The sequence below is a fragment of the Pipra filicauda genome, unplaced genomic scaffold (genome assembly GCF_003945595.2).
Source record: "Pipra filicauda isolate LSUMZ 115617 unplaced genomic scaffold, ASM394559v2 scaffold208_size1342795_pilon, whole genome shotgun sequence".
In the NCBI taxonomy this organism is placed as follows: domain Eukaryota; kingdom Metazoa; phylum Chordata; class Aves; order Passeriformes; family Pipridae; genus Pipra; species Pipra filicauda.
Window position 1 is genome coordinate 272,228 of NW_024104319.1, and position 14,149 is coordinate 286,376.

The 14,149-nt window shown below is 42.2% G+C and overlaps 1 protein-coding gene across 3 annotated transcripts in view; it reads left to right on the forward strand.

Annotated features, from left to right (window-relative positions):
• The window catches only part of SHB (SH2 domain containing adaptor protein B), an 83,843-nt gene that overhangs the window by 45,701 nt on the left and 23,993 nt on the right, over positions 1-14,149 (forward strand). For all 3 annotated transcript variants that reach the window (XM_039380937.1, XM_039380936.1, XM_027745182.2), the window contains exon 5: positions 2,185-2,304. In XM_039380937.1, coding sequence (XP_039236871.1) covers positions 2,185-2,304 — 120 coding nt within the window. The remainder of the gene's footprint in view (positions 1-2,184; positions 2,305-14,149) is intronic.

The following is a 14,149-nucleotide window of genomic DNA, read 5'->3' on the forward strand; positions in this document are numbered from 1 at the left end:
TGAAACTTGATCATTGACAAAGTAAGGGCCATCAGGAAGAATGTTATGTAAACCATAATCAGGGTACTTACAGTCTTGGGAGGAGGTCTTGAATAAATGTCAAAGTGTGTAATTATTTTTGAATTCTGCTTTAATTTGCATTTTGTGCCTATGTTTTTCTGGCTGTCTTAGGAGACATGCAGGTTGTCCTGTGTGTGCATTGAAGTCTCTCACAAGCTGTCATTTCACTTTTTTAAGATCATGTCATTGACCTTTGATGCAGACCTTTTCTGCACAAATACCTACATGTTGACATTCAAAAAAAAGCACACCCAGGGCAAACAGACCCAATACAATTGAAACAGCAAATTACTCAGGAATTTAAAGCTGAGTACAGCACTATGCTTATCTCACTAGCTAGCAGGAACAGGAGCAATCTGAGTGTCCCATTTACATGGGTATATGACTCACAAGCAATTACTGGATACTGCTGTTTACTCTCAGCTGTAGCCAAAACAGCTTCCATGCATCCCATCTGAACAGATAAGAGTCAGTTGTCTTCATACTTTGCTCTTTTTACTTCCAGATCTTAAAAGGAGGTTTTTCTTTCTCAAACCAGCCTTGTATTCTTCTTCCATGAACCTCTCTGACAGCTGGGGAACACCAGATCTGAAGAATATAAGAAATACTTCCCTCTGAATATCAGAGTCTGGGATATCTCCCTGATTTTGGCAAGGGGGATATAAATATAAAAATATAAAAAATATTTTTATTTGGCCCTAATATATTTCTAGCTAATAGGAATAGCTTTTAAATTAAATTTTCCCAAATCCACTTTCTGAATCACGCTTGTGTTAATATTATTCCCTCGCACTCAGAAGACAATCTAGTCTTTAAAGTGCTTGTTGACAAATACCTTTCAGCGGTAAACATCTGAAGGGAAATAGGGAGAACATTGCCTGAAAACATTTCTATCTGTGTCTCTATTTTTATGAAGTGGTGAAGCGCTCAGGGCCTCCCTTAATAGTTTGTTGTGAATATACAATAGTATAACCTCCTTTTAGTTCTCTCTGGTGCAGACTTTGGTTGTAACCAAGCATACAATGAATTTTTAATTTGAACCCCAACTCTTTTTTAGCTCATTCATCAGCTTTGACAATGTAGCTGACACCAGCACAAGGTAGTTAAGAGCATGATTTCTGTCAAAGGGTCTTTATTCACTTACCTTGTAGCTGGAGCATCTGCCTTATAGTTAATTCAGCAGAACAAATGGAAGAAATTTTTTTACACAAAGCCAGCAACAGTTCCTGGTAAGAACAGACAAAAAGCACTTCTGATGTATACCTTGAGAGACATGGTAGTGTCACACCGTGTTTCAAAGTGTATCTGGCAATTGCAGGAAGGGAAAGATCTTCCTCAGAGGTGCGATTGACCCAGTACAGAGCCAGACACATAACATTGCTTGGGAAACTTAAGGGAAGGGTTGAAGCACTTACTTGGGGAGTGTGCCATTTTAAAAGCTGATATAGAGCAGCATGTGCTGAGGAGGTTCTTTGTTTGCAGTGGTCAGTTTCATGAAGGACACACATCTCCTCTGCTGATTTCCCTTTTTTCCCTGAATTGATTGCACTGGCTACACAGATCCATGGGGAATTTGCATAAAGCACTCTGAGCTGCCACAGCTCTGTTTAGAACATGTCATTGTTAGAGATCTTCACACTTTATCGCTCTTCTCCTTCCTCAAAGATTTATTTTAGAAAAATCTTTTCGACTGTTAACTGTTTGTATTCTCCACATGTGATTTTCTGTTTGTTTGCTTTTGTTTTCTTTTTTTTATCTGGTATACTAGTTTAAAAACTGATCTGCCACTGGGATGAAATAGAGCAAATGTTTGTATCACGGATCTGCTGCTTACAAGACAGATTATGTAATGTGTTACTCTAAATGGGAATCTCTTACATAAAACTGTACACCAGTCTTGATGCACGCTGCATCCTGATCTTTTTTTCTTTCAGCTGACAGGAACTACAGGCCTCCACAAGTTGTAATGTTAACTTTCAGATAATGATCTCTATCTGTAATTTGTTAGATCATGAAGATATCCACGTGATATTAATGACTATTCATACCTAAAGAAATTAAGTAGTTGAAAGCACTGTGAGTGGGAATATTTGTGTATGTATTAATCTCTCTGCTTTTTTCTAGATGGTATCATGGAGCAATCAGTCGGACAGATGCAGAAAACCTGTTACGTTTGTGTAAAGAGTGTAGCTACCTTGTAAGAAACAGTCAAACGAGCAAGCATGACTATTCTCTTTCACTGAAGTAAGTACTTGTTAGTAAAACATAATAAATGTAATTTATGAGCCATAACTTCTCTGGTGCAAGAAGATTATCCAGTTTATTGCTGTACTGGTTCAGCTCCAAAGGACAGAGTTTGGGACTGTCAGCCTGCATTGTGTACAGTCACAGTCCTTGAATTAGTACCTTCCAGTCTGGGGATGTTGGTCTTCGTTTGGTGCCCACTTAACTAAATAAACTTGGATTAATTTTTTTCTGGCTCTGATTTGAGGTACTCCTGCTGCTTATGCTTTAGGCTGAATAAGGAACTGTATTATTCGGGAATTTTATTCCTTTTGGGGTTTTGTGCTTTACTGGAGTAGAGATGTACAGCATTGCTACAGTTATTGAAAGTAAAAAGCCCAGGATCAAGGATGAAAGATCTACAGAATTAGGAAATGAGCATTGTTCCAGTTTTAGCAGTGCTTTGAATTTGCCTCACCTACCTTAGGCTGAGCAGGGTGCATTACAGATGTTGTGTTCAACGTGTCATAGAATGTACTTTGGGTTGGAAGGCATGTTCAAAGACCATTTAGTTCAATCCTTTGGGCCTGGGCAGGGTCTTAAGCTCGCTTCAGTTTCTAGCTGAGGAAGATTTTCAAGGTTTTCTGTGCAGGAGAAAAAGAAGCCCCTTGACCTTTGTATAAACTGTACAGGTTAAAGGGAACTGCTTCCTTTCTATCTTACAGGATAGGGTCTGATATGGAACCTACCCTTTCAAGTAGGTCTGGGACACAGGCCTACTTACCTTTTTAACTAGCATTACTTCTGCCAGTTTGCCTTTTACACTGTTTCTTCATGTGTCTGAAGACACAAATTTATTACTGGGATGATGATGATATTGATGGTAGCAAGAAAAGTTTTATGAGTAGCACGAAAGCTGATCCTTTTTTACATTCATAGGTTCATTAGAAACAGAGGGGCCCACATCTACTCTAACCTGGTTTGGTCTGATTGTCTAAACAGTAAATTTCAAACTGGTATTATATCCCCACTTTGGGTTGAGAGGAAGTGCATCTTTTAAACTAGTTTTAAGATTCTTTTCTAAGACTTAAGTAAAAAAATATTTTGTAGGACTGTTTTCTAAATTGTTATTCCCTTGCTGTTATTTTTGGGATTTCTCTGTAATGCAGAGATTTGCCTTGAACTGGAATACACTTGCTTTAGAAGTGCAGTTCAGCTCGTGTTGTCTATTTTATCATTTGATCTGCTTATTCTCTGACACAATTGGTCTCTAGATATTTTCGAACATTGAAGCATTAATGGCATGTGCTTTGGGTGTAGGCTTAAATTTTCCCTTAAATTTGTGGAAGTCTTGGAATAGACTTTTTAAAAAGTATTTCACTTCATTCTTGCATTAGCCCAGTAATTTTTGTTACTCAACCGAAGCACAACTTCCAGAGGAAAAGGTGACAGTTAAATTTATATTTTGCTATTTTGAACAACTGGGTTCAGGCTCTTAGTATCCTTTTGTAGTCCCTTTGCACAGGACTACAATATTCCCTCTTAGTTTGTGCTTCTTGGGGACCTTCACCAGCATGTGTGAATCAGCATTTTTTTCAGTTAAATATCATACGTATCTGCTTCAGGGGAAAAGGAAGAGTGACACCCTGATTTTGTATTGAGATTAAGTAACAGCGATTTAAAGTCTGTACTGCAGCTTCATGTGGCAAGCTTTTTCTAAAACAAACAAACATCAAAACCCCACCAAAACAACAAACAAAAACAATAAACAAACGAAGTCCAACACACACACGCAAAAACCTAAAGAACCACTCAAACCACTTTACTCTAGTTTTTGGGGTTTCTTTTCTCTAGTAGCAAAAGGTTATGTTTCCCAAAACACAGCAATGAGAATCTACCCAAATATTATCTGTATTTGAAAAGTTAAAAGATGGTAGCACATGCTCATTTTCTTTTAATATAACTGAGTATTGCTCAATGGAGTCATCTCTGTAGACTTTCTTTTCCTATAGCAGGAAACCTTTCTGTGTTCTGTGGACTTTGAGAGGGCCAGACAGGCTTAACTTGCATGGGGAATTTGTGTGAGATATTTGTCTGATTCAAATTCCAAAAGTTATCATTCCAAATATAATGAAACATCAAAACAGCTTCATTACCAAATTAAAATGCATCTGTACATAAAGCAACCATTGAGGTAGTTTAAGTTGCTCATGCCAGTGTCTGTCATTTTGAGATACTGTAGTTTACCCAGGGACATTTAATTGCACGTGGATTGGCTATCTCTGCAGGCATCAGAGAAGGTATTTTTGATGTACACATTCATGCATTGCTCATGTCAGAAACACGGAATAATTATTGTTGATGGCAAGTGTTTGAAGCTAAAAGCATCCTTCTATGGATTGTGAGAGAGCTGAGCCTCCTTGTCAGTATTGTTTAAATTCTCCATAGCAGAAGAGGGAAAGAATATGATCTACCTTCCCAGAACAATATGATCCCAAAGGCCCAAGGGGCAGCTGTACATTCTCTTGTACCTCCTCCATCAGCCCTGCATTGCTGCATTGTTCCCTGTGTTTCCTCTTCTCTGTATTTCTTCAGGGTTGTAGATGTTTGGCTCATTCACACCCACCCACTCTTTTATTACACCTAGTTTTAGTTGCACAAGGCTTGGTAAAAACTGGAGAACTTTACTCCTCGTAACTCTGTTGTGACCAGGAATCCTGCTTTCTGGCTGCCATTGAAATGCCTAGTTGTGATTTCCTTGTCTTAGACCTGTTCTTTACTATCAAGCTGGAAGTAGATGTGCAAAGGGAAGAGAGAGAATTATTTCTTAAGTGTTTTAGATGTTAAACTATTCACTGCACATCAAGCTCTCAGAGGTGCCTATCTAATGTAACAATAGAACAGGACCTCAGGATAGGGTTACTATGTTTGTCTTGCTCATTGAAGACCAACCACTGACTGGGCTCTACTAGGTAATCCTTTCAAGTCACAATTTCCCCTTTGCAAGGCCACAGACCTTTTCTGCTCGCAGTATCGAAAGCCTTTGTAAGGTCAACAAAGGTTACATAGAGACCTTTGTTCTGTTCCCTGCACTTCTCTTGCAGTTGTCTGAGAACAAATACCAGGTCTGTGGCAGATTTTGGAGCATTTAGGTTGTCCCCCCAAGTTCCTTAAAATGATCATCTCACTTCATGAGGATCAGTGTGGCCAACTCAGATATGGTGACGCGCTTTCTGAGCCCTTTCTAATAACTAATGGTGTGAAACAAGGCTGCGTTCTCACACCAACCCTATTCACAATCTTTTTCAGCGTGATGCTCCTTGGATGGTATCGGCAGGATACGATTCTTTCTGCATTGTCTTTTCTCTTCGATGCTGTGTCTGCCGGGTGGAGGCCCGAGCACAGGCCCTGGCACAAGCCCAGCACTTGCTCCACAACCTCCGTGCCCTGGGACGGGGGTGGAGGATGGGAAGGAAAACGGAGCGGCCTGGGAGGGAACGCCCAGCCCGTGCCTCTGAGGCGGCGCTATTGGCAGAGGGCTGTCCCTCGGAGCATGCTGAAATACAGAAACATCGCATGTGATGAGCGTGGAAAATATCAGTGTTCTGCTTTGACACTTCACTTTCAAGAACAGACTACATAGTTTACAGTGTAATCATGGCTGGGCTTCGCAAACGAAGATTTGTTACAAGCACGTTGGTGGCTAAAAAGGCCAATATGAGATAGACATGTCCGGTTGCAAAAGGCACAGCAGAAAGGCTCCTTAGGTGGTATATTCTGCAAGGCACGATTCTTTCTGCATTGTCTTTTCTCCTCAAGGGTGATCCTGCGTGCATTCTCAAAGGCATCAGCAGCGTTATAGATGGTGTGTCTCCAGACCTCCCGATTGGAGGCCAGAGTAGACCAGTTATGGTGATCAATATGGCCAAGGCTGAGATGTCGTTTCAGGGAGTCCTTGTATCTCCTCTTTGGGGCTCCTCTCATGCGGCAGCCCGTGGCAAGTTCACCATAAACCAAGATCTTAGGGAGGCGGTGGTCCTTCATCCTGGAGAGGTGCCCTGCCCAACGCAACTGTGTTCTCAGTAACATGGCCTCAATACTTGTGACTGCTGCTTGTTCTAGAACAGATGTATTGGTCACATAATCTGACCAGTGGATGTTTAGGATTGTACGGAGGCAGCGTTGATGGAAGCATTCTAGGAGATGCAGGTGGTGGCGGTAGATGACCCATGATTCAGATCCGTATAAGAGAGTAGACAGCACTATGGCTCTGTAAACACTGATCTTGGTACTTTTCTTCAGGCGTTTATTTCGCCAAACGCTTTTATGAAATTTTCCGAAGGCACTATATGCCTTTGCTAACCTGTTGTCTGTCTCCCTGTCAATCTTACCATCCGAGGAGATGAGGCTACCCAGGTAATTAAACTGCTGGACTGATTTGAGCTCTGATTGGCCAGTGGTGATGTGGGGATGATGGGGGACTTCCTGAGGTGCCGGTTGATAGAGAACTTTGTGTAACTGGCACCATGTTCTCTGAGGCTGCCTTCTTTGTGAAGGCAAACTTCGCTGAAAGCAGCAATGTCGATGTTGAGACGTGACAGTTCATGGGCAATCAGGGCAGACCGGCGCTCAGGACGTCCACTGTCTGCAGAATTGAGCGTGGTTCTGATGTTCCAACGTGCTAGAGTTAATTTGGCTGCACCTTTGGAGGCAGGTGTATATGCCTTTGTCTTTTGATCTTTGTGTGACTGCATTTGTAGATGTCGATACAGGGCTTTGCAAATGCAGGTAAGGCCTTCAAGCCTGCGCAATGGATTTTTTAGGTGAGACACAGTGTGTGCTGAACTGAGCCCACCCTTTAATCCTAAGGTTCATCTGCTGGGGCCGAGAGAGCTTGGACAGCGAGGTCCTCAGGACGTAGGTTTGATTAGAGTGACCTTCTCTTAGATGGACGGCCTTACAGGGCTGAACGAGCTCCATCTGCTCGGGTTTGGAGTTGTCCTTCTCTTCTGTGTGTTCTGGGCTCCCCCTCTTGTCTCCCACAATGGCACAGTCTGCACCGGCGAAGCTCCCCCTCTCTCACTCCTTTCCTCACCCGGGATTGAGCTGGACACGCCGCGCCGGGCGCACGCGGCCCGGGGCCCACTAGGGACTAATGCAAACCAGCATTAAAACAGTCACACAGTAAGTAGTGTATCAGACCTCATCTAAGATTACTTGATAATGAACAATGTCAGTAACTAAAGAGATTAAAATGTTTTGTTGAAACATCTCTTGTGCTGGTTTAAGAGTTAACCAGCAGGGGAAATGAACTCAACTCAAAGGAGAGATTATAAGTCAGAATAACAATTTATTAAAATAATACAGTAAGTACAATCATACAAACAAACAATTGGTCTTAACCCACAAAACCCAAATGTATAACCCAGTACCCTGGGGCATGAACAAAGTGGTGTTCCTTGGGCCCCGCTTGAGTCCAAGGTAAAGGGAGAGGGAAAAACCTGCTGGTGGGAGAGCGGTTGCAGTCTGGTCAAAAGTGGTGACTGCAGTCCAGTTGAGGGTGGTGGTCTCAGTCTGGTTGAGAGCGATGAGCTGCAGTCTTCCTCTGGATCCCACGAGTGGTTAAAAATGTTCCAAAACTCCAAGATTATATATCCTCCAGTTCAGGCAGGAATGTTCAGTACTTCCCTCAGGGCGGGGAGTTCCACAAAGGGTGTGAGGACAAGAGTATCCTCCTATCTCACAGGCCTCTTAACACCTAGTTTATAGCCTGAGGAGTCAGGCTCTATGGGCAGAGGGTGCGAATAGTCTATTGACAACAGTTTCTGGGAAATGGCATGGAAGGCTATAGAATACACAGTTTTGGGTTACACCCATACCATGATGAACTGGTCTCAGCTGTCCTAACTAGGACATCTCTAAAACTCAATAAAATTTTAAATTTAGCCTCCACCTTACAAGCTGGCTTCAGTTTTCAAAACTAGGTGTTGTAGTAGACATTGACCTATTAGAATGCCTACATTACTGTTTATTTTCTTAAACTGAAACAGTCTTTCTGCTGTGCCTTTTGCAACTGATCTTATCTATCTCGCCTCTTTAGCCACCAGTGTGCCTGTAGCAAATGTGGGTAGAGCCCTTCCCAAATCTTTGTTCGAGAAGCCTAGCCATGAATTTTAGGTTAGGATTATCTCACCAGTGTGTAACTGTGAGTAAAAATAGCAGTGGGCATTACTTTCTGCTCTGTCACATAGTTTCTGCACAATCATAGTCACTGGAATTACAGAGCTGAATTCAGAGAGGATGGTGTCAGTGACATCGTGATCCTGTGGACTTATAAGCACACATGTGGTTTCCCTGAATAGTAAAGGGATCAGCAAGCAAAGTTTTTTTTTGTCAACATGATCTGTGGAAGCAGTCCTGTTTTCCAAAGCTATGTACGTAGACTTTGAGTAGTTCTGGATTTTGGATGAATGCTAGACTTGCACCTTTGAGTTGATTTAAAACACACAATATGTTCTTGTAAGTAACTCTTGTGATATTGTAAAAACTACAAGTTTCTTCCTGTCAATATAATTTGTAAAGAGGTAGTGGGATTTTTGATGGCTCTCTAAATCAGCGATTCAATGAAAATATTTAAAAGTGTATTACTAGTCTGCTGTCAGCCTAAGTAGTACTGACAGGTAATAGCCAGGAGGCTGTTAGTAGACAGCAAGGATTCTGTCACTTCTACAGAGTGCCAACAAGCTAAACATCCTCACTACCTTCAGCTGGTTATAGAGAATGGAGCCTGGGCTCAATAAGGTGATCTTCACATCTTGGGTGCAAATGAACACTACTAGCTCTTGCTTGTAGGGGAAGAGACATTGTTTACTATGGAGACAGTGTCTGCTAGATGTAGAATGATGACATTGTGTATTCTGTGCTTGAAAAAGCAGAGCTGAAACAGAAAAAGCAGTAGACAGGCCATCCTCTGAATGCCTCCAGTAAAGGATTTTTTGAAGTTTTTTTCATCTGGGGGAAAAAAAGTGAGTTTTTATTTTTCAGAGGAGGTTTTAATTTATTTCTTTGTTGCTGTAGATTGACATGAAACATTATAGGTTTTGTTCAAAGTGACAGCATGTAATATAAATTAAAATCATGAATTGGAAAAGCATTTCAGAATGGAAGAACAACACAATATGTGTTTTCTACATTGCTAGAATTTTTTTTTCTGATGTTACTGCAAAGCTGTTGCTTCTTTTTCCTCGTTCAAGTGACATTTTGTCAAAATTAATGCAGAAAATCTGTTCTGACAAAACAGCGCTTTCTTCAGCAAAAACAGTTTTCAGAAGGCTTGGCCAAACTTTTTGATTGGGAGCATAAATGATGTTTCAAAGCCATTAGCATTTTCTGGAAAAAAATACTAGGTTTAATACCTAATTAATATGTATTTAATGTTCTTTTATCACACTTCAGGCATAAGATCAAAAAAACCCAAAGTCTGTTTAGCTGTCTGCACAATTCCTTTCCCATCCTCACTGGATTTTGAAAACTGAAGGAAAATGTGTGGGAAAGTTGTAATTCAAAGTCACTTGGTTTTATAGTTCTGTTGCCAAACATTTTAAACAAGGTGTGACTATTAGTCATATATCAAGTACTGTGTCTGTGTAAACATGTGTGCTTGAGAGTTCCAAAGCAATTTGGTGCAGGGATTAGCAACTAGCAATTCTCTCCTCCTGTATTTGAAACTCATGGTGTCATGGTTTGAGATAGCCCCAAAATCCAATTCCCTAGTCCTAGCCCCCTTCCCCGTCTCCACCTAATGTGAGATGGTTTTTTCCAGACAAAACACACCAGACTCCAAATGGGGGAAAGGGAATATATTACAATGACTGTACAAATAAATACCATATCACATTATACACACGATCACAACTCTCTCTACCATGACATATGTATTTACAATGGATCAGATCTCTTCTCCCCTCCAAATAAAAGTCCAGGAGGGAAAGAAGGACAGATCCCTTCCACATTTAGGGCAGCAGCTCCTCTTCTGTCTTCCATGCAGCAGTAACTGGGTTGTTTTAGCTGGATCTCTTTTCAATACACACAAGGGGGTCTCCAAGCCCCTTGGCCCGTCGTCTCCAAAACGAGGGTCTTTCTCTTCCGTGGACTGCGTAGCAGGGACAAGCTCGCGTCACCACGTCATACCACGAAGCTCAGGGGTCTTCGTGGCAGTCCCTTTCCTCGGGGGATTCACCCCTGAGTCAGAACATCTTGGGTAGCATTCAGTTGCAAGCCTTTGCCTCAAAGAGTTCTACCAGAGCTCCTGTGCTCTGTCTCAGGCTGCCAGGCTTGTCAGCAGCAACGGGGGGGCCAAGGTCAACCCCCCCCCCCCCCCCGCATTCCATCTGGCCGTCCCGGTCCAGCTCCGGGATGTCTTTTGAGCTTCTCAGCTCCTCTCTCTCCCCAGTGCTGCATGTCCAAAACTCTTCTCCAAAATAGGAGTCCATCTCCCTCTTTTTTCTCAGAGGGATCTCAAAGGAGTTTGGGGGAGGTCTGGTATTAGTTCTTACCCCCAGAACTCTGTAGCTCTGCTGCCGACTCTCCTTCTTCGGACAACACTGTGTCTCTCCTGCTTGGCTGTAGTGCCTCTGCCGCATCTTATCTGTCCTGGCTCTTAGCCAGAGTCTCTGGACGCTGCATCTCTGCTTTCTGCTCTGTCTCCGCTGCCCAGGATGGAGAGAAACATCTCCCAGCTTAACCACAAACACTTAGTCCAGTCTAACACTGTTCCAAGTCTCTGTAGCCCCCAACTGGGGCTGGGGGGCCCCGGAGGCCCCAAGGGGCTCTGAGCCCCCTTCCTCGTGGCTCTACAACATGACCACCTCTCCACAACAACCAAAACTACAACTCTTCCGGTGAGCTTGTGATATGTTTACATTTTTTGCAGGAGTGCCCATTGGACAGAACTTCAAAACTTCCAGGGGTTTCCACCCCTTGGGGTCTACCACTTTTTTAGCCTCTGGGGGAAAACAAGGTCTAAACCACCACACATGGGAATGGTTGCAAAAAGGAAAAGGAGAGAATAAAATAGAAGGGAAGAGCAGTAGCAATGTTTTGTCAGTGGTTTCCCTCAATTGAACTAAAAGTTGCAACATTTGAGAAACTGCAGTGACGTTCAGAATTCATAAAGTAGCAGTATCACATCTTAGGTCAGGTCCCAGCATCTTCTCTTGCAAAACATGTATGTCTCATCTCTTCACAATACTGACTGTCATCAGTGTTCACATATGTGAATTTGGAATTGTCATTTACGTTCTCTTCTTTGAAAACCTTGGGCCTGGCAGATTCTAATAGGTATTGTTGTTGAAAGAACTGAGAAATCAGCATTCCAAAACCAGGTCTTCTCACTGTCAGGCACTTGTTCAGGTGGACTCCAACAGTGCTTCAAGACCTAAGCAGAAAACTGATTTACAGCCAGTTCAGCCATGAGGCTTTTTCCCTGTTGCTACCTGAAATTTCAGTAATGTCTTTGCGTACTAAAATCAGAGCTTAAATCAAAAGAATTTGGAGGACAGGAAGAGGGAGGAGTATGACTTCCAGGTTCCTTTTTAACAGTGTCCCTTTAATCCTGATCGCTGGTCTAGCAGCAGCAGTACTGTTAACCAAGGGTAGGTGCTTTCTGCCCTTACCAGTTACTAAAGGCACTGATTCTCTGAGTCCAGGCATACTAGAAGAGGGGAGTCTGTGACAGAAGGACAAACTTCAAGGGCAAATAGAGAAAGAGAAACAGCACAGAGGAATCCTTAGTGTAGATGTGAACAGTTTCAAATCTTATACAGTTGGAAGTGTTTAATTCAAGGGCATGGTTTCAAGGTGCTAAGCTGACTTTCTTCCAACTTAATTTGTTCTTCATTCTAAAAGACAAGAATTGTCTGGTTTGATATTTCTACTTGCAGCTAATGACAGATCAGTTCACTTGGAACAAGGGAGGCACATAGCAGATTCACAATGTAATTTTTGGAAACTAAGAGAAGGCAGAAAGGGAGTGAAGGAGGAAAATATTTTACACAAAATACTATGAAGACCTACAAAAGGGAAACTAGATTTTAATCTGCTCTAACTGTGAATGCTGATGAAACACCACATTTGCTGAAGTGGAGAAGATACAAAGGGGGTAGGACATGAGACAGTATGCAAGTGGGAAATATCTGCTTTTCAACAATCAAAATCTTAGGTGGCCGTCCATGTCCTCACAGTTTACCAACAGACTGTCTTGGAAAGAAAATGGGAACTAGTGCTTGACTGAGAGCTGTTAGAGATGTCACTGAATAATCAGAGGAGATGAGAATGAAGATGACTGAATAACTGGATGAAGACAACCTCACAGTTTTTCATCTGCACATGACCAGTTGGCAGTTGAATCATCTGGGATATTCCACAGAGATCCTGGTTAGCAGTTGGTTTTAACAGAAAAGCTGTGTGCAAATAAAATCTTGAGCTTTGTTAGTCTTAGGCAGTCAGCTTTCGATGGCTAAATGAGCCAAATGTCACATTATCTTTTACTCATCTTCACAATCAGTGTGGTCTTTCAAAAGGCTGACCTGTCATGATATAGCAGAGATGGTTTTTTTTTCGTTTGTATAATTTTGGCAGTCACAGACATCATATACTGTAAGCTCATTGACTGTGGGATACTCTTAGAGAAGCAATAGGTGTCTGTCATGAATATATGGCTTGTAGCAGTTTGTTTACATTAGATGTGTTGTCTTCCATTTTTAAAAAGGCCAGAAAGTGTCTTTGCACTGAAGTGTGCTAAAGTGCACTTCTGTGCTCTGATCCTTGCTATACTTCTAAATTTAGCATGCACCTGCAATTCCATAGTTTATCTACACACTTTTAAGGCATGCTGTAGCAAAGCAGATGCATAGGGAACTGGAGAAAGAAAACAATACCTTTGTCCTCATAATAAGTGTTTAAGGATAAGTCACTCTTATTTAAGGGGAATAATTTGGAGAGCAATTATGACTTGAGGGATATATTTTTCCACTAAGAAATTGATATTTAAAGCAAAATTTTAAGCATGTAGAGCTATAATTACATTGCCTGCAGTGTTTTCTGCCCCCCAGGAAGGTTCACTTCATCAGAGAATTGTTGAGTACATCTGAAAGATACGAGCTTGGTTATGCTACAGGTGTTTCCAGAGGGAGTGCTGCACCCGCTAACTAGAAAATGGCATATTTTAGATAAACTGTTTTTAACACGGCATGATTTGTTTTCTGACTGCGGCTTTCTGTGTCATCTTAAATTGTGGGGGTTTTGCTGACATAGACCAACTCCAGTTTTAACACTATTGCCTTTGCCCCTGGACACACTTGGAAGAAATAATGGCTTGGAGTGAGAAAGTTAGGGATTGGGGGACATCAAGCAAGCTTTAAAAACCCTCTAGGCCTCAGCTAACATCTTGCAGTGTAGGAGCTGCTCCTTGCTCTTGTATTGTTGGGGCTAAACTCTGTTGGATGGGTTGCTTTGGCAGGAGCAGGCAGGGCAGTTGCCATGCCTCTCTTCTTTTACCTGTGTAATCATGAGCCTTCCCTCAGCATGACAGTGCACTGTGCAGGCAGGCTGGTTATCCAGGAATTTATTGCTTCTGCTGTGGAAGTCACACCATGGTCTCTGCCTGCAGAAAGACTGCAGGATAGCAGCCTGTGCTCAGAACAGTGCAGCATTATGCTTATCTGGGGAAGTTCTCCCAGCTGAAGCCGCCAGATTATGCACAGAGACATGTTCTGGGCACTTATTGCCAGGGTGGGATGGGTAAGGTCTGTCCTGAGGCCTCTATAGGATAGAATGGGAAGGTCTTGCCTAAGCTGAGCAGGGCTCG